At 55.6% G+C, this 19,819-nt stretch overlaps 2 protein-coding genes across 4 annotated transcripts in view; both read right to left on the bottom strand.

Annotated features, from left to right (window-relative positions):
* The window catches only part of ARHGAP23 (Rho GTPase activating protein 23), a 79,916-nt gene extending 74,893 nt beyond the window's left edge, over positions 1-5,023 (bottom strand). The window contains exon 1 of one of the 2 annotated variants that reach the window (XM_078437234.2): positions 4,855-5,023. In XM_078437234.2, the coding sequence (XP_078293360.2) occupies positions 4,855-4,884 (30 nt within the window). In that variant the 5' untranslated portion in view covers positions 4,885-5,023. The remainder of the gene's footprint in view (positions 1-4,854) is intronic. The other variant, XM_078437235.2, reaches the window with a different exon arrangement.
* Positions 5,024-13,635: 8,612 nt separating this feature from the next.
* Positions 13,636-19,819, bottom strand: part of SOCS7 (suppressor of cytokine signaling 7) — a 32,956-nt gene continuing 26,772 nt past the window's right edge. For both annotated transcript variants that reach the window (XM_060646252.3, XM_060646253.3), the window contains one exon: positions 13,636-19,463. The gene's annotated coding sequence lies outside the window, so the exon portion shown is untranslated. The remainder of the gene's footprint in view (positions 19,464-19,819) is intronic.

Raw genomic sequence — 19,819 nt, 5'->3', positions numbered from 1 at the left:
GGAAGGAAATGTGGGCGGGGATATGACGAGGGAGGGACTGGGCCTTGAGGCACTTTGATTCTAGCCTGGCCGGGGGCAGGGATTGAAGCAGAGATGTGCCACGTTGCCAGAAAGAAGGAGGGCCACGAGGAGATGGGAATGGTGGGGAGCGGGGTGGGGGAGACACTGCACCAGGGCAGGGGCAAGAAACATCAGAGACCCCAGGATGTGGTGACCAACTGGGAGTTGGGGGAAGGAGAGTGTTCTCGAGGGAGAGGGGGCATGCCAGGCCCCCTATGGGCCTTTGTATGTATTATTCCAGGTCAGCCTTACAAAGGAGCTGTGAAAGAGATACTATAATCCTCACTTACGGCTAAGGAAACGGAGGCCCAGAGAGCTTGAGTCTCTGACCTAAGTCCAGCCAGGATCTGAACCCAGGCATGTGGGCTCCAGAGTCCGCACACTGAACCTACAGGCTGTGTTGCCAGTGGACAACTGCGGGCAGAGGCCCGAACGGGGGACATGGCTTTGGAAGTCGTCAGTAGACCAGGAGTGTGATTCAGATTCTACAAGGGCAGGTGCAGGGAGGAGACTGGGTAGGGGACGGGACATGAGGAGCACCCACCTTTAGGGGCACGTGAGGAAGGAAGAGGGCGTGAGGACGACAGAGAAGAACAGAGTGGAAGCAGGGGGCCAGAGGAAGTGGCACTGTGTTGGGCAGAGAGGGCACTTTCAGGGGACTGGAGGAGGCAGAGCCAGCTCATACAGGGAGAAAGAGTCAGGGGTGAGGAAGTGGAATCGGGCTTGTTAAAAAACAGCAGCACACGGGTGCCTGGGTGGCTCAGTCGGTGAAGCGTCCGACTCTTGATTTGGGCTTAGGTCTTGATCTCACGGTTCAGGGGATCGAACTCTGCACTTGGGCTGGGCACTGGCAGCGCAGAGCCTGCATGGGACTCTCTCTCTGCCTTCCCAGCATGCTCTCTCTCTCTCTCAATAAATAAATAAACTTTAAAAAAAAAGAAAGAAAGAAAGCAGCACAGGTGAGCTGTGGGAGAGACTTGGGTGGGAGAGAGACCTGAGAGGGTGATGAGTGGAGTAAAGAAAAAAGCAGTTCATGTGGGGCTCCAGAGGGAGAACCTGTGTTCCCCACCGTCAGGGAGGAGTCCTCGGACCAGAGCCATCCAGTCAGGATCAGGCCTAGCCCAGGAGCCAGCTAGGAGTCGTATGGTGTCATCAAGGAGCACTGACTCGAGAGTCCAAAGACCTGGGTTCAAGTTCCCATCCCGCCCACCTGATAGCTCTATGTCTTTGAGGAAAAGGACATTCTCTGAACCTGTTTCACCCTCTGTAAGATGAGAACAACAAGAGCTTCTCAGCCTGTCTCCCATGTGCGGGTCACATTTGATAATGGATTGAAAGCACACCGTAAGCTGCAAAGGAGAAACAGAGGATCGGGGTTATAGGACGGGCAGCCCTAAACCTGGACGACAGGGGCGGCCCTTCCACTGAAGGGGAGAGAGCACCCCCTGGTGGAGAAGGGCGAGAGGGCAGGACCAGAGGGGAGAGCCTGTTCCTATGCCTCTCTGGCTCTCGGGCCCCCAGGTTGTCCTCTGCTTGTCCCCCAAAGGAACCTACCCCCACCGAAATTTTCATCTCCAAAGCAGGTGTGGGCCCATTCATTCAAGTCAAGAGATGTTTATCAAACAAGCCACACCCAGTAAAACCCTGCTGTCAGGGCAGGGGCCGGATAAAAGATGCCCCGTCCTGCCATTCTCCCCTGGCAGCCCCTCAGGGGACCCGTGTTTGTCGCGATGCAGGGAGAAGAGGCCTTGGGCTGGGGTCTCAGCCCTGCAGGCTCCCAACTGTGTGACACTGGGTGATTGAGGGCCCGGTGGCCTGGACTGAGTGTACAAGGCTAACAGATGACTTATACGGGCGATGACACCACCTAGGACATCACGAAGACGTGTTAAAATGTGTCGAGTGCCTACTGTGTGCCAAGCTCTTTACCAACATTATTCCATTTACTCCCCATGACCACCCTGTAAGGGGGGCATTATTAGCCCCGCTATATAAATGAGGACACAAAGCTCAGAAAAGGTTAAGTAACTTGCTGACGTCTGATGCCAAGCTGTTGCTCTACAAAGCAGGATCCCTCCGGGAGGAGCTAGGCCAGGTAGTCCCTTCCAGCTCCAGGATGCTAAATTCTGAGGTTCTGTGTGAGGGCTTCTAAATTCTTCCAGCAACTGGCCTGCAGTCCTGCTTCTGCCACGGGCCCCCGGACCCCTCCTTGCTGTCCCGAACCACTGCGCATCCTGCACACAGAAGGGCCCTGGCCCCTCTCCCTCCCCCCCCCCCCCCCCCCCCCCCCCCCCCGTCTCCATTCTGCCCTTCTAGGAAAGGAGGGGGGTGGAGAGGAGGAAAAGGGAGAAGAGGGAAACGCAGAGGGAAGGAAGAGGAGAGGGGAGGGGTGAAGAAGGAGGGGAAGGGTAGCTCCCACCTCCCCCTGGAAGCTCTGGAAATCCCCGGCAGCTGCTCCCTCTCCTCTGTCTGGCTCTGAGCCAGCCCTGGGAGGGAGAGGGGAATTGGAGGGAGAGAAAAGAGGGGCAGGGCTCCGACCGCAGGGGGCAAGCCCCTCAGTCCTGGCACCCACCCCACCTGGCAGTTCCAGCCCCTGTGAGAGATTCCAGGCATGCTCCCCTTTAAGAAACCTACATGCCAAAATCCACACATACCACACAGACACATTGGGGCGGTTCTTGCACTATAAAAGGATTCTTTGCTTTACAAGAGGGCTCAGCACATGCGAAACTTAAAATAGGAGCTTCCCCTGGTGAAAGAAGCTCCGATTTCAGAAGTACCCCATACAAACCGTGCTCCCGGCACATCCAGAAAGCTGGTGACGCCCATGGGGCCAGCAGGGCTGGGGCTGCCTTAAGACATTGCCATCAGCCTGGGCACCTCCCTGGTTGTGCTGATCACCAGAGTCCCTGTCTTGCGGGGGGGGGGGGGGGCGGGTGTCTCACAGTCTAGCAGTCAGGCTGGCTGCTGTGCTGTTCAGCAGAGGTGTCCTAGGACACCTAGAAGGGACCTGGAAAGCCACCGCTCAGCACAGCTGGCAGGGATTTCACAGCAGCCCAGAGAGAGGACAGATATCCAAGACCTCCCAGTGTCCCTTTGATGGGGACGGGCAGGAGCCCAATGTCCTACTCTCCTCCAGCTCTCTCCTCCCTTCCACGGTGCCAGGGCACAGGGGAGCCAGGATCTCTCCTCTGGGGAAGGGGAAACAGCTGACCTCCCCGAAGACGTATAGGGAAGGCGGATGGGGGCAATTGGGAGCAATCTGGGCAGAGCAGCACTCCCGGTGAAATGCATTTAGGGTCCTCTAGGCAGAAAGTAGTGAGGGTCCCTAGCCCTACCCTTCCTTTTTTTTTTTTTTTTAAATTGAGGCGACATTCACATAACATAAAATTAACTATTTTAATGTAGGCAATTCAGTGGCATTTAGTACTGTCCCCCCACCCCCCACTTGTTTGCACTCAGAGTGGAGCTGAGGGTAGAGTCAGTAATGACAGCAACAGCAGATAATGACGAATGGAGTCCCCTTCCCCCTGCCAGGCCTGGTGCTGCCACCAGCCATTTAAATTAACAACCAAGATGCCAAACAGGCCTGGAGACTAGACTAGCCCACAACTCCGCCCCAAAGAGCACACGCAGCCCAGGAAAGATGCCCAGAGCACTTCATGCCTCCCCAGAACTTAGGATCATCGTCACACACACACCCCCCCCCCGCCCCCGCCACCAACTGCTCACCCTCTATCCCTCCTCCTGCCCCTCCTCATCACCCGCACAGACAACCCAAGAACCCCTCTGCCAGAGGCAGGGGGCCCATGCTCAGCCTGGAGGGGAGGGGTCTCAGAGCTCAGGTCCCCAGGCTACTGCGTTAGGCTGATCAACCCCAATGAGCCCAGGAGTGTGGCTGAACTCAGCAAGCCCAGGAACAGAAAACCCCACCACTCCAGACCCCACCCCAAGGCAAGACTATGAAGATTATGAAGGGAGTAAGACAGCTTCAGGAGCAGCCCCCTCACTCCTGCCCACGTCAGGCTGTGCCCTTCTTTGAGCGGGAGACTACAAGTCAGGATAGAGGCCCCCCTCGCTCACTTAAGGGGACTGGCCCCGCTTGTCCATTTGCTGAGCTCCCCGGAGGGGGTGAGGAGCTCCAACCTGAGCGGGTCTTCACCCCTGCCCCCTTCCGATGGAGCCTGTGTAAAGGAAAAGACAGCCCCCAGGGCCTGGCTGGGGCTGCAGGTGTGTATTTGGGGCGCCTATAGAGAAACTGCCCAGCCCACCCCATCTTTTCACTGCCATGAAATGGTGACGGCAGCTGCTGCAGCTGCTGTAACTGGGAGGGGAGGGGGAGGCTGGCTGGGAGAAGCCCCTCGAGGTGCAGGTGGGGGAGGGAGGGGGTTGTATCTTGAGGTCTCGCTAGGGGGTCAGCGGTGTTGTGGCCTTGGACAGCTACCTCGACCTCCTGTGCCTCCTTCATTCCGCCCAGCCTGCAGCCCCCTTAGGCCTAGGATCCTGGCAGGGCTGAGACCTCACCGAGTGCGGAGGGGGGCTTCTAAAGGCGGGTGCTCTCCTGGGTGGGGAGAGAGGCAGCGTGCGCGCCCTCTGTGCGCGCCTCCCTGTGTGTCAGCGTGTGTGCGTGTGCGTGTGTGTGTGTACCACCAGCTGTGTGTCACACCAGCCCCATCCCTCCCCCCAGAGCTCCAGCCCCGCTCGGAGCCCCAGCGCCCCAACCCCCCCTCCCCCTTGGCGCGCCCACCCTCGTCCCCTGCTTACGGCCCCCGCCCTCCCCTCCCAGACACGCACCCGCGTCCCGCGCCCGCCGACCTGCTCCATGCTGCTGCCCGCTACGCCGTCCTCGCCGCGCCAGCCCCGGGGGGCGCCGGGGGCGGCGGCCCCTCCATGCGCCCTGTCGCCCTGTCGGTGCGGCAACCCGGCGACCGCCCAGCGCGAGGAGCACCGGTTGTCAGCCGCCCAGACACCCCCCCCTACACCCCACCCCGCCCCGCAGGCCCCGCCCCCTCCCCCTCCCACCCGCGGGTGGAGGCGCCGCGCTCACGCGCGCGCGCGCGCCCGGTCACACACCCACACACTCACAATCTCACACGCATAATGCACACCCACTCACACATCCAGGGCCGCATCCCTGCCAGCACCCCTTGTTCTGCCTGTCCTGGGGGCATTGTTAGCCCAGAGAGGACCATCCCTCCAAGGGAAGCCCCTCTCTTCGTTTCTGAGATTTATGAGTTAGAGGGGCCCCACCCCTCATCTTACAGGGGCCACAGAAAGGCTTGCCCGGGGGTCACACAGCAGCTTGGTGACAGAGCTGACCCCGTGGCCCAAACCACTCGTCTCCCAGGCCGATGCCCCTCCTCGAGCAGGTCAGAGACGCCCACGGAGCCTGGAACACAGGAAGACACGGCAGCGGCCCCCACCCTGTGAGCAGGGGTCTGGATCCTGTGACCCTGTGAGCGCAGGAGATGGTCGGGAGGCGCCCCTCCCTGTTGCCAGGATCCAGCCTCTGCTCAAACGTGCTCTGAGGCCCTTGGCTGGGGGTGGGGAGCAGAGATGGAGATTCCTGTCGCCTACCGTGTGCCATGCCCCAGGCATATGCCAAGCAGGAGGAGGGGCTGAACCGTTTGTCCACTGCCGGACAAGGGTCATCTGCAGCCCCAGATGCCAGCCAGGCACCTGACTTGTGGCAATGGGGCCACTCACTCTGGTAAAGAGCCAAAGAGGTGGCAAAGAGACTGCCTCCCCCACTCCCCGTACCCCCCCTCCCCCCGCCCCATCAGGGGTGGCTCCTGCCTGCCCACTGCCCCTGTGCCTTGCCCCTGACAGGGCAGGGCTGAACTGAGGGTGATATCACATGAGCAGGCATGTGAGAGGCAGGCATGCTGCCCAGGAGTGTGGAGTCCAGAGTGGACAGGGGTGGGAATTAACCTGCCCTGAGGTGGGGGAGAGTGTCGGTGGGTAGGGGCTGGCTGCCCAAACCCCCTGGGCCACTGCCCAGGCTGACAGGGAGGGGGTTTCACCACCTCTCACTGCACCCTGGCCTCTTTGTTAGGCACCAGAGGGTGAGGGGGCAGGGGGCGGGAAGCTGAGATGGGGAGAGTTAAGATCCTCAGTGGGCCCAGACAAAGGGGGCTTTATAGGCTGGGTGTGGGGGACATCTGGGGGGAGGGAGGCAGGAATGCAGGCCGGGGAGGCCCTGAGCTCATGGGCAGCCCATTTTAGGGCTGAGGTTGGACTCCCCCAGTGCCCCCCCACCCCCACCCCGTGCTCTGGCCTGTGGGGTATCTGTGGCTTTGCTCCTGGGACTACAGCCAGGCATCCTGGCAGCCTCTCGTCCCCGGCCACCGGTCCTTTCAGTGGCCTCGAGGGCCCTGTCCGCAACCCAAGCGAGTGAGTGCCCTCTCGGCTGCCTGGGGAGGGGAGGGACAGTTTTGGGTGGGGTCACAAGGCTATGGGGTCAATGGGGCCCTTTGTCTCTTCAGACGGAGTCTGTCCTGGGCTAAAGAGACAAGCAGCTGAGAAGAGTGCCAGCAAGCAAGTCCCCCAGACCCTGACCCGGCCTCCCCCAGGTCGTGGTGGAGCTGGGCCCTGGGCCGTGAAGGCAGGCTCCGGTCTGCCCAGTCCGTTTCCCTGTGATTCTCTTTCAGGGCGGAAGCAGCCACTGAGAAGTGCAAACAAGCAGGGGGAGGTGGCGGCAAGGCAGCAGCCACCCACGATGGGCTTCTGGAACAGCTGCTGCTTGGCTAGACCTAAAGTCTGGGGTTGGGCTTCGCGCAGTTGAGAACTGTCTGTCCCCAAAGATGCTGCTCTGGCCCTGACAAATAGACTCCTACTAGTCAAAGTCATGGTGGCTCGATTGCTAAACCCCAAAGCTGGCTTATCAACACACCTGAGCACTGCAGGAAGCTCCGCAAGCAGGGTCCCTAAGAAGGACTGCAAGATCCAAGCGGGCAGCCCCCAGTCCTCCCTCTTCCCTGGCAGCCTGCATCCTGGACAAGCTCTTCGTTTCCTGTTGCTACGCCTCACAAGGGCCAGAATCATCAGCAACGGCATTTCCTCAGACAGGCAGCAGTGGGGGATGGGGGCAGGGCCCTGCCCAGGCCATTTGACATACGTCTTATAGAATCTCCTTCCTAAGATTAAAAGAGGACAGTAGTCTTGTCTCTTGATGAGTGTCTTGGGCAAAAACCTCCTTTTAGGGGCGCCTGGGTGGCTCAGTCAGTCAAGCCTCCGACACTTGGTCTTGACTCAGGTCATGATCTTGCAGTTCGTGGGTCTGAGCCCCGTGTAGGGCTCCGTGCTGACCGTGTGAAGCCTGCTTGGGATTCTCTCTTTCTCCCTTTCTCTCTGCCCCTCCCCACCCCACCCCTGCCCATGCTCATGCTCTCTGTCAAAAATAAACGAATAAAACTTAAAAAAAAAAACAAAAAAAAAACCCACGTCTAGTTAGGGGGTAAAAAGACAATCCCAGTCTGGTCAGCATTTAATTTTCCAGCCATCTCTTCAAGAAGCTTTGAGTTCCGCTGGAGGGAGACGGACCAAGGTTCAGGTCCCACGTCTGCCATTTAGTGGCCGTGTGGTATCTCACCTGTCTGAGCTCTGGCTTCCTCCTCCGTAAGCCGAGAGTGATAATAGTACCATCTCACAGGGTTGATGAAAGATTGGGATGTGAGTATAACATTCTTGGTTCACGGACAGGCACATAAATCATCGATAAAAGCGAAGTACTTTCTCCAAAGAGCTGAATTAATTCATCTCATGTTAATTATTATTAGCTTTATCAGGTGACGGTTTCTAACCTTGTTCCCAAATTCGGAGAGACCGTACCCTGACTGCAACCAGGTGCTTCTTTTGAGGGTGGCACCTGCCTCCAACTGAGTGGGGAACAGACATGATGAGGGCAGTTTCCAGCCTGGTGGGGATTTCTGCGTTCCGCCCCAGCCTCCTTCCCTTTGCCTCGGGGGCTCCCTGGGGAGCAGGAGAAGGTGGAAAGGGATCTGAGAGCCACGGGTGAGGCAGACAACTCCCAGGGTGGGGGTGCGGTGAGCCGGAGAAGGGAGGAAGGAGGATTACCCAGGAGGGAGTGGAAGGAGATGAGCAGGAGGGGGGGGGGGGCGCGGACAGCGGGCCCCACTCCTCCACCTGCTGCTCTGTGAACAAAGCCAAGAATGATGCAATCCTGGCCTGGTTGCAGCTGAGGCTGCGAGGCCCTGAGAGGAAAAGTGGGTGTTGAGGGTGGGGAGGGCAGTGGGCAGCAGGGCGGATGCAGGGGGCCTGTGGATGCCTGACCCCGGATTCCCAGCCCCACGTGTAGCTCCTGGCCTCCTCCTGAAGCCCCTCACCCAAGCTCAGACCCCTCACCAAACAGTCACAGCTGCCTTTGAAGCGGGAGCCAGACATGATGCAAGTAGGACATCATTCCAGGCAGCCTCCTCCGAGGGGCTGGCACCTCTCATGGGGGAGGGAGATGACGAGACCCAGAGGCAGAGCTGGCTCAGAGGCCCCCTCCCCCGTTGGGCCCTCCGCGGGGTGGTCGGGGGTGCGCAGGCTGCGGCTCTCTGATCCCTTCCCCTCATCCTGGAGACAAAGGCGAAATCCTCTGGAGACAGTGGGGTGGCCAAGCTCAAGAGAATCCTGACCCAGGCTCTGCACACAGTAGCACACATAGAATTCAATAAAACCCAACGCAGACCCCGGGCCGGTCTGGGCCCCCAGTGCCAGAAGGCCTGGCACACACACCCCCACCCCCCCAGGGCAGAATACCATTAGCAGTCATCAAGCCAGCAGGGCAGACTGGGTCCCGGGGCTGGTCTCCACCAGCTCCCCCCTCTGCCTAGGAGCCTAGAGAACAAAGGCTTCCCCCCTCTCCCTCCACTAGGAGAAAGGAGTCTTGTCCCACACACCAGGACCATGTGGAGGATGTGTCACAGGCCAGGGTCTCCGAGGGGACAGGGCGTTAAATGGGGGCAGCAGAAGAGAACCGGAGACGCTGAGTTCAGGAATATTCAATCCAGCCTCGCCCCACTGCGCCCGGCCAGGCAGGAGGGGATGGCACAGCCCAGAGGAGCCACTAGGTGGCAGAAAAAGCCCAACAACTCACCGGTTACACCTGTTCCCGCCACCCTCTCCCCCCTCCCCCGGCCAGCCTGACCCTCCAGCAACCTTCCCTCCCTCCTCCCTTCTTCCTCCAACCCACTCCTCACTGCAGCCTCCGGCGACAGTCCTGAAGTCTTATCACGTTTCCTTCTGCTTTACAGAAGGCAGAAAGCCCTCAGCCCTTCTCTTCAAAATGCCGCTAATAATGCATGCAACATCTCATTTACTCGCTCCTGAGGTAAGTAAAAACCCTCTCCCTCTTTTCGAGAGGAAACAGACTAAGAAAGCATAAATAGACTTCCAAGATCACATGACTAGCAAGTGGTGGAGCCCACATTCGAACCAGGTGGACAAATGCCGAGCAGGGTCCTCCCTAACAGTGTTCACAAGCAGGTGTAGGCAAGGACCTATCAGATGCATCGTGTCCACCATTCTAACCCCCCCCCGCCCCCCCCATACCTGACCCCTTGAGATTCTAAGCGGGCCAGCGTTGGGGGGGGGGTGTCTCAGTCTCAGGGTGAGTGTGAAGTTTAAAAAGTTTGCCTGAGTGATTCAGGCTCACAAACCCTTGCTCTGGCTGAGAAGCACCACACCCCAGCTTCATGCTTCTGCTTCACACTCCACAACGGCCTTCTGGGTTCTCTCCTTACCCACCTTGCTTCCGGTGTGAATTTCCGTTCTGGTATGGTTGCCCCCCCATCTCCCCACCCCCCCCCCCGCCCCAGTTCAGGACCAAAGGTGATTCCAGCCCAGAGGACCTTCCCTTACTGCCACCTTCACTTCGGCCTGGCTGTCTTTGACCCACTCCCTTGTTTGCAGCACACGTTCTTGTGGGCATCTCTGGGTGCGCTGGTACAGCCCTGGGCTGTGGGGATGGGGGACAGAGCAGAAGATGAACACGACGCAGCACCCACTGTCCAGATGCAATAAGAGTTCACGTTGAAAGCTGGGCCTGTGCTCACTTCTGCATATGACGTCCATTCAGAGAAATAGCCCTACATCCAGAAGAAAAGGGTATCTACTCCTATTGTTGTTTCCTTCACTGACACCAGGGCATGTGTGTGTGTGTGTGTGGGGGGGGCAACTGCAGGGAAGGGGTGCCAGGAGATGACACCCAAGGTGCAGTGAAACTTCTGGAAATCTTGGGGCGCCTGGGTGGTTCAGTCGGTTAAACATCCGACTTCGCCTCAGGTCATGATCTCATTGTTTGTGAGTTCGAGCCCTGCATCGGGCTCCATGCTGACAGCTCAGAGCCTGGAGCCTGCTTTGAATTCTGTGTCTCCTCCTCTCTCTGCCCCTCCCTGCCCTTGCACTCTCTCTCGGTCTCTCAAAAATAAATAAACAAGAAAGAAAGAAAGAAAGAAAGAAAGAAAGAAAGAAAGAAAGAAAGAAACTTCTAGAAATCTCCTTTAGCTCTACCAATGTCCCACACGGAATGGCTGCTACCAGACTGTCCCTCACATTTCAGACTTTCCAAACTACAGCCCCCCTGCCCTGAGGGTGCTCTCCACCAGCTCCCCACTCTGCCTGGGAACTGAGAGAACAAAGGCTCCCTCCCCATCTCCCTCCACTTGGAGAAAGGAGTCTTGTCCCACACACCAGGACTCAGCTGTGACCTGCTCACACTGATTTTTCCCTCCCAGTATAAACCTAGCTGGCATCTTCTATTCGCCACCTGTCTTATCACCCCTGGATCTGCAGAATAAAGGCCTAGACACAAAACCAAGTTCTCAGAAGTGGGCAGGGAAAGCCAGGCTGTGACACCACATGGGATGAGACCAGAAGCCCAGGACATGAAGAAGGGTGCCTGAGCTGAGCTCTTTATTATTTTTTTAATGTTTATTTTTATTTCTGAGAGAGAGAGACAGAGTGTGAATGGGGGTGGGGCAGAGAGGGAGGGAGACACAGAATCTGAAACAGGCTCCAGGCTCTGAGCCATTAGCACAGAGCCCCATGCAGGGCTCAAACTCATGAAGCACGAGACCATGACCTGAGTGGAAGTCAGATGCTCAACCGATGAGCCACCCAGGCGCCCCTAATTTTTACTTTGAGAGAAAGAGAGAGAGCTGGGAGATGCAGAGAGGTAGGGAGAGAGAAAATCCCAATGCAGAGCCCAACTCAGGGCTCGATACCGATACCATGAACCACGATATCATGACCTGAGCTGAAACCAAGAGTCAGATAAGCTTGACCGACCGAGCCCCCCCCGGCACCCTTCAATGCAGGCTTTCTGTTGTCAGAGAATTCAGTGTGTGTGTGTGGGGGTGGTGGTTCAGTGCAATTTCTGGTCACTGGACAAAGCCTGCTGACCCTACATGGGGAACATCTTCCACCAAAGGGCAGCAACAGCTCTGGTGCTTTGCCAGCACTGACACCAGGAGGAAGGGGTCCACACCCCACCTTTGGACTATCCTGGGTTACAGTCATGTCACATAGTTCCCACTCTTACTTCAACCGCCAAAACTCCAATCTCTTGAGAAAATCCCGAAGAAGCCCGACAGTTAACAAAGAATCCCTATTTCATTACCAACAAGGTTTCCCGTGTGAACAGTGAAAATCCAGGTTCAAGGCTGGCTGACTGGGCAGGGGGCTGATCTCACCTTTTTCCTCAACCACCACCACCTTGGCACATCTACCCAACTGTGCCAGCCCCGGGAGCAGGGAGAAAGCTGAGCGGGACACAGGCTCCATCCGTCTCAGACCAGAGGTCACAGAGGAGCAAGCAGGCAGACACATGAACGAGTAACAGAGGACGGAGGACTTGGCCACAAGCGGCTGGCGAAAATTCCAGAGGCGACCCTGGAGCAAAACCTTGAAGGGTGAGTTTTCAAATGAAGAGGGTGATTAAATGGGGATCAGCGCGTAGGATTAGCTTGATCAAAATTCATTCTGAAAATCTCTCGAGAAGGGGCTCCACTAAAGGCCAGCGGTAACTCAGCTAACGCCTCTTCAGAGCTGGAGTCAACACCTGTGCCTTTGGCTGGGCGCCAGATGAAAAGGGTTGGTCTCCAGAACCCACGTGGCACAAGAATCATCACGCACGAGATGCTCACGAGAGGCTGGAGAGAACCAAGACAGAAAATTCACTCTTCGCACCTCCTCCTCAGGGGACACACAACAAACAGAACGAGGAGGGGAATCCCCACACGGTCACCACTTGCCGCGTGTTTGTACTTGAATTCTAGTCAGGCAGGTGCACAACGAGGCACCACTCACAGGTGAGATGGAACAGGCTTCGTGCCAGAGAGTGGTGGCCGGAGAGGACGGCCAGGGAACACAGGGGGTGATGCAGGTGGGGTCAAGTTTTGGGGGTAAAGAGGATGGCAGGGGGTCATTTTTTATTTGGGGCTTACTATTGCCAAAAGAATGCCTTTCCTGGGCTGTATCGCCCAAGTCGGAAGCTCTGTCTTTCCTAATAAGTCATTACTAATATCAACAATGCTGGTCGGAAATGAGGAAAACCTACGTCTCTCCTTTGAAGAAATGCACACTAACACTCTTGACTGATGGTGTTAGCAAAGGTTCCTTATGATGGACAACTGTGTCCCAACGGCAGCCATTAGAGCATTTCAATTGCTGGTTCTGAGTTAAGCCTTTTCCCTCATAGTGTTGTTCAATTCCGTCGCTTGGAGCACCTTTCCTTCCAAAAGGGCAGAAAACTTTAATGGGGAATTCATGCTATCATAGAACGGCTGTCAGAACAGATATGCCGTTTCCTCCCCACACGACCCGTGACTGGCACGAGTGGGGATTCCCAGACTCCCCCGTGAGGCACTTCTAACCAGTCCTATGAAAACACAACTCCTCCAAACTGGGCTTCATCTCACATGCTTCCTGCTCTGAAGATGCAGAGAAATTGCAGAAAATTCCCCTCGATGTGCCAAGGTGGCACAGTGGCCCTCTGAGTGGGGGACTTGGGAGAGGGATTAGGAGGGAAAGTGAAGAGGAGAGTTTCGAGTGGCTCCAAGTACGCCTGGTTGTCCATCAGAGAAACATTCTGTTCCTTTTGTCTCCAAAGGGCGCAGCTCCAGAAGAGACTGGGCTGGAGAGGCGCGAGGGATGCAGGTTAAACTCTCAAGAAACCTTGACTGCCAGCCTGGGGGGGCGGGGGGGGGGGGGGAAGACAGCGGGGAAGACCGCTAGGGGAAACATGCATCCTCCCTAGCGACAGTCCCGCACCACTGCTCACCAACCGGAAGGCCATGGGCGCTTGGCCCCAGAAAACGCCCTGGAATTCTCCTGCACTTGCCGGGGAAGGCGAAAGCAGCGTTGAGCAATGGCCACTGGTCTGGGGGAACTTTCCAACGTCTCTAATTCTGACCAGACCAGTTCCGGATGTGTGCGGCTTGGCTGACATCACGGAGAAGCCCCGATGATCACCAGGGGTGGGTCGCGTGAGCCTGCGGGGCTGGTGGCGGTGAGGAGCCGTAGGAGAGGGCAGAAAGATTGACAAACACGAACCCAAATAACACGAAGTAATTTCTAAACATTTTTATTTCAAATCTCTTTTCACCCCTCCCCCGAAAGACATGGGTCAGTACAGCAATCATAAAAAGGAGATACAAACACAAGAGTCAAATGTCCCCCGCACTGACACTTACAAAAACTGGGAGTTGTACGTGGGGTTTCCAAACAGGACCTGCAGCAGAGCTACTAACATCCCTTTATGAGAGTCAAACATGCCTATTAATACAGTATATACAGACACCCCATTCTGGAACTGATCTACAGGGACATCCCAACACCCACCCATCTATCCCCAGAAAAATACCAAAACACACCCAAAGTGCATTTGTTTATATCAAAACATCTTTCCCTTTCCCCACCCCACCCGCCCCACAGACCCTCCCGCCCCATTTAAGATTGGCCTGCAAGTCTATTTTAACCATTTAGTAATTTTTTATCGTTTATGAAAATAAATTATACAGCAACTATTTTAATAAATTAAGCACAAAAAGGGGAGGGGGGGGAGAGAGGAGGAAAACTAAAGGGGAAGACAAAAGCCAGGCCACACTTTGGCTTGGAGGAGGGCAGGGTGGCAAACAGGACAGAGGCGGTTGCAGGGGGTGCGGCTCCCCTTCTGGGAAAGAACTGGCAACCACGCTGAGCCCAGAATGACACCCCTCTTCATTGAGTTTCTTAAAAACAACCAAAAAATGTACAGCAGTGGCTGTGCCACGGGCAGCACCAGCGTGGGCGCTCCGACGACCGGCCTGCCCACAGAGCGGTGCCTGGATTATGTTGTCCCTTGAAAAAGGTTCTGGGCCGAACGGTGAGGGGCAGGTCCCCGTTGAAGGGAGCACCAGGGATGGAGTAGCCAGACCAGCCTTCCTGCCCCACCCGAGCTGGGCAGGCGGTGTGTGATTATCCTGGGTTCCGAACAAGAGTGTCCTAGGTTTTCTTCACACTCTCTCTCCAGGAGCCAAGGCTGCAGTCCAGCTGCAACCAGACATTCGCGTCTTCCATGGCTGGCTGCTTTTTACCTGCCCCTTCATGCCTCTTGGCACTTGGGAGGGAGCGGGGAGGGAGCAGCTCTAGGTACCCTCTAACCGAGATGAAATGAGCATGAAGGCAAGTCACAGACTCAGCATGCAGGACTGGCTTCCCAGAGGTAGATGGGGGTGGGAAGGGAGGAGAGAAGGGGTACAGAGGACAGGACGGACGGGAAGCAGGGAGCAACTGGGCCGGCACCTCCCAGGAAGGTCAAGAAGCGATGGAAAGGACAAAGACAGTATGGAACCTGTATGTAAAGAAAGGTCTTTCCCTGGCAGATTAGACAATCGGTATTTTAAATACACTTTACTCTGTTCTTCGAACTGATGCACCTGAGTCCCCAGTGCCTCCGTCTCTACGGCCCAAACCCCACCTCACTCCTCCCAATGCTTTGCTCTCCGTCGTCTCAAGGCCTCCTGTCCTTTTGTGCTGAGCACGAGGGCTCCGATGGCAAAACAGGATAGGTCACGGGGACTGGTAGACTCGACTTTGCCTTCTTGAGTTTCTTTGAGGCCCACTAATCCTACAGCTATCACAGGGGGAGGGAGCCACGCTTTGCTTTCTTTCTTTTTTTTTTTCTTTTTCTTTTTTAATAAAAAAGATTTTACTCCCCAGGAGCAAATAAATCATTTTGAACTACTGATAAACACTGCTGCAGTGAAAAGAAAGATGGCTACATGTATGCAATAGCACAAATTCAGTGTAAGAACAGCTGTGTTGACAATTAGAGATAAAAATCATTTATCCATTCCCCCCTCTCCCACAAACCAAACCAAGAGGATTCCCATAGGGAAAATGTCTAACTCAGAAGCTCCTCCCTTAGGGACAGGGGGCATGTCATTCTCTTAAAAGTGGAAAACAAATGGCAGGTCTCCCCACGATGGAGATGCTCTCAACACCCCAACTGGTGGCAAGACCTCCGCAAATGAAGACACGCGCGCGCACACACACACACACACACACACACACGCAGACGCACGCTTTCAGACCTCCTTCCTGCAGCCATGGAGCTTTATCCCAACACCTAGTCCTCCAACGTCAGGGCCTGAGGCCAAGGAGGAGGCAGCAGTGCAGAAGGATGTAACTGGAGGGAAAAGTCCCATCCCCATTTCCTGCTGGGACCCGAGGGCTTCGAGCAGCCTGGCTCCCCTGAGGGCCTCGGCTGAGGGCACCCCAAGGCATCCAGCTCTCCTCCAGGCTCTCACGTTCAGATCTGCCAACACCAAGCACCATCCCTGCTCCCCCGATCTTTGTGGATGGGCACCGTGAGTGTGTCTGCAGCCGTCCCCACACCACTCCCATCCTTGGCAAGGGCCACCATGAGCCCCAGCGAAAGGAAGGACAAGGGGAGAGGAAACCTGGTGGCGAGCTCCCGCCCAGCCTCTCCTCTCAGGGGCCTGCACGCTGCCGTCCATGGCTCACGTTCAGTAGATCTAGGCGCCAGCTGGCCAACGGGCGAAGGCCGCCGTCAACGGTCCCAAACTCCCCGTCGCCCCCCACTTGCCTAGTCCTCACAGCAAAGCCCCACCCTCCTCACTCTGTGTTCCTGCCACAGCCCGCGAATTTCAAGTAACAGCAAATCGTAGCAGTAGTTGTCACTAGCTTACGGTGGTTCACACCTGTCCTGAGGAAGGTTGCAGTAGGCTGACCGCTAACAAGTAAGGCTCACACGAGCAAGGACCCATCCACAACTTAGAAATCAATGGTGGGTCCCTAGAGGTAAGAACCTTTTCCAGTTTGTGACTTTCAAACACAACAATCAAAGAGGAATGAGTTCCGTCTGTGGACCGCCTCTCAACGAGCACGACACAGAACTGGCAAAGGAGGGGTGGGCCCAGCCCGGAGAGCTGAGCGGAAGTGCTGGCGACAGGCCAGCCGCTCCTGCTCTCTCTCTGCTCTCTCACCAGGCCGGTCCCTCAGCCGGCTGCCCCACTCCCGCCTCTTCCTCCCCCTCATCTGCGGAGAGAGTCTGTCTCCCCTCTGTGCAACTCTGTCTCGCAGCCCACCCTGAGGAAGGACGAGGCTACAGCCTGGGCCGTGACTAGCGCACCAACAGATCGTGGACACAGGTCTATGTTACCCTTTCCCGGGAGGAGAAAGAAGGACGGTGGTGAGGTTGGGTCATGCCTCTTCAGCTGAGGTTTGCTTCTAGACCTGACTGTCTGAATCCTCCAGCGGAAACCCCTGGTCCCGCAAAGGGTAGCACCCAGACTGTGCTGAGGGCAGTGAGGCCCCTGGTCGTGGGCAGGAGCCAGCTGACTTCCGGCTTTGGGTTCCACTTCACCATCACAAGCCCTCGGTACTCAGATCTGCCTGATGCTAGGAAGTTTCCATCTAAACTGAGAAAGGAGGGACTGACGCTGCTGCTCTGGATTGGGGCTGCACACACTACTCAGCACACAGCCTGCAGATTTCCGCTTCCAGCCTTCCATTCACGTGTTTCCTGTCTCACTGTCCTACCCTCGCCCAGGATCCAACGCCTCACCACCAAAGAGCTCTCCTAGACCACCTCGCCTACCCCGATCTTAACCATCTGGATTTCTTTAAAGACAGCCCTTGACTCTTCTGCCATGCTCTCCAATTGCTTCATGGATGGCAGTCACCTAAAAGATCCATTAGGCCAGACATCATGTCTTTCCCCTCTTGTGTTTTCCACAGTATCTAGCCCAGAGCCAGGCAAACACACTAAGAAAAAGAATTTTAAGTGATGGGTGGGTGAAATGGTATGTGTATGTGTGTGTGTGTGTGTGTGTATGTGTATGTATGTATATATATATATATATATATATATATATAGAATCCCAAAGAACTGCACATCAGCCACTCAAGGATCCCACTTGATTCCAGATATATGGTCTACTGTTGGGTGGCACTTTCTGCAAGATGGCAAGTTAATCTGCACCCCCAAGAGGCAAGACTCACAGACTAAGCCAATTTCTGGGATCACTATCTTAATTGGCGGGCAGTACCACCCAGAATTCAAGGAGAGAAGAGGTACCTCACAACAACACAAAGGTGGGCTGTGTTTACACTACAAGCTCATTCTGTGGGCCCCCTCTTTCCTTATGCTTACACACAGGTAACACTGCAAGTCTCCTCCCAATTCCACTACAAGGAGGAAGACTGGCCATTCCATGCAGGACATAAGGCAGAAGGCCAACACTTCTAGATGAGACAGTCCTATAAATTACCGAGACACTGGGGCCTCACCCCCAAACCATCAGGAAACCACAAACCTGACCATATTATTTTATCTCATGAGATGAGGCAGATATAAGCACAGGGGAACCAAAAAAGGCAGTCTAATGGAACATTACTACAAAAGAACAATAAAGACCCAAACAGCTTGATTTTCACATCTTAATAGCAAACCTCTCCCCAGAGTAACTCTATAGAAAAGCAAACTCATATCGTATGATTTGACAATGGCCCGCTTCAGAAAAAAAATCAAAGACCACTGAAAAGCGCTGGAGTCTTTCTCCCTCCTCCTCCACTTCTACCTGGAAGGTGGGCAACTCCCAAATCAGCATCTGACACACTGCCCCACGAAGGGGGGCCAACAGGATCTGACTCACGAAAATGCCTGGGTTGCTAGAAAAGACACAGGAAAATAAAAAAGCTCTTGCTACCTCCCGTCACGGAAGTGGGACAACAGCGATAAACCTAAAAACAGGAGATGTAATGCTCTCCTCCTCTCTGATCCAACGACGTTCCATTAAGGCTGAGACACTGGAGAGCTTCTTCTCGGAAGAGCACAAGTACAACAGCTTCGTTTCTCACCGTCCTCCATGTTCCCTCTCACTAGCTGACAGACATATGGAGGGAAGTACCACTGACTCCTAAGTCACGGGTACAGCCTGCCATTGAGAATCTGGAAGCATGCTCCATTAACTTCAGCAGCTCATGATGAGGGCTCTCAACTGCTCAGGTGATGAGAAAATCCATTGCCTTGACAGCTGGCAGAGGCAATAGGAACGATGTTGCCATGATCGGAGTGAAATGTACAGTCATCTCGAGGGGAGGGGTGGAGGGTGGCGGGTGGAGGAAGAATGGGACTGGCTTGAGGTCACAGAACTTAGGAATTCCGTAAGACAAAACTGGCACAGCTTCTATGAGAGGTGATGCTGAAATCACATTTAAAACCTTAGAAGGAAAGGATGTGAGGAGCCACTACTTTCCCCAGCAGGGGCGGGCCCTTTGCCGGTTTTTGTTCAGCAGTCTTCTGTTCGAGACCACCCACCCTCCTTTCTTTCCTGCTGCTACTGAGGCTACCCATGCTTAAAGAGAGGCAGATTCACATCTCTCAGAAACTCCCCACTTGATTTACACTTCTGACTCCTCCTCTCTCCTTCTTCAAGGTCAATGGTGAACGCGCGCACTCTGCCTTTGGCACCAGCTGAATGACCGTCACTGGCAATCCCTCCTCCTCTCCCCTCCCCTGGACCTGTCTCGCCCTTGGTGCCACTTCCAGCCCAATGGGCACAAACCCCAGCTGCCTTTAAAGGAAGTTTTCCATACGGAGAAATGCAAATACCCAAAACAAAACTTCTAAAAAAGGAACAGTGTTGAGACTTCTTCCAGTTTTCCAAGGAGCTCGTCCAGTTCCAGGATAGCACAGGGGCTGGACACGAAGAGGCGGAGCCCCCGCTCAAAGAGTGTGGTTGTGTGCTTCTTCCAAGCCCCAGAGCGGCGAGGGGAGCCAAAGTCCTTGCACAGAGGGTCTCCGCCCTTCCCGTTCCTTCGTTCTTCCTCACTCCCCTCCACGGTAGCTTCATTTGGTTCTTCAAAACTGGAGCTTGGCAACCAAATGCCTAGATGAAAAAAGGAAAAAATCAGAGCGGCCCACTGGAGTGGAACCAAGATGGAGAGCAGCCCAGCCTCGGCTGGGGAAAAGTACAGCTCAAACAGAGAACGGAGACCTGAAAAGCCAACGGCTCCCACCAACACGGCTGCCGGCTCAGGATGTGGCAACGGCCTTTGCTGCAGGGACCTGAGCGGCCTAGGACTTGGACGCTAAAAAAAGGTCCTAAAATAACTAATAAACATATTCCATCACATTGCCTAACCTCTCTCTCTCCTTTTCCCTCACCTTTTAATTTTCCACCCACTTCCTCCCCCCCCCCCCCTCCTTTCCTGAGGCTTGTCTGCTGCAGGGACTAGAAAGTAA

Source organism: Panthera onca, chromosome E1 (assembly GCF_046562875.1).
Source record: "Panthera onca isolate mPanOnc1 chromosome E1, mPanOnc1 haplotype 2, whole genome shotgun sequence".
NCBI classification, from domain to species: domain Eukaryota; kingdom Metazoa; phylum Chordata; class Mammalia; order Carnivora; family Felidae; genus Panthera; species Panthera onca.
Note: the sequence above shows the minus strand (reverse complement) of the source record. Positions and strands in the feature narration are given on the sequence as shown.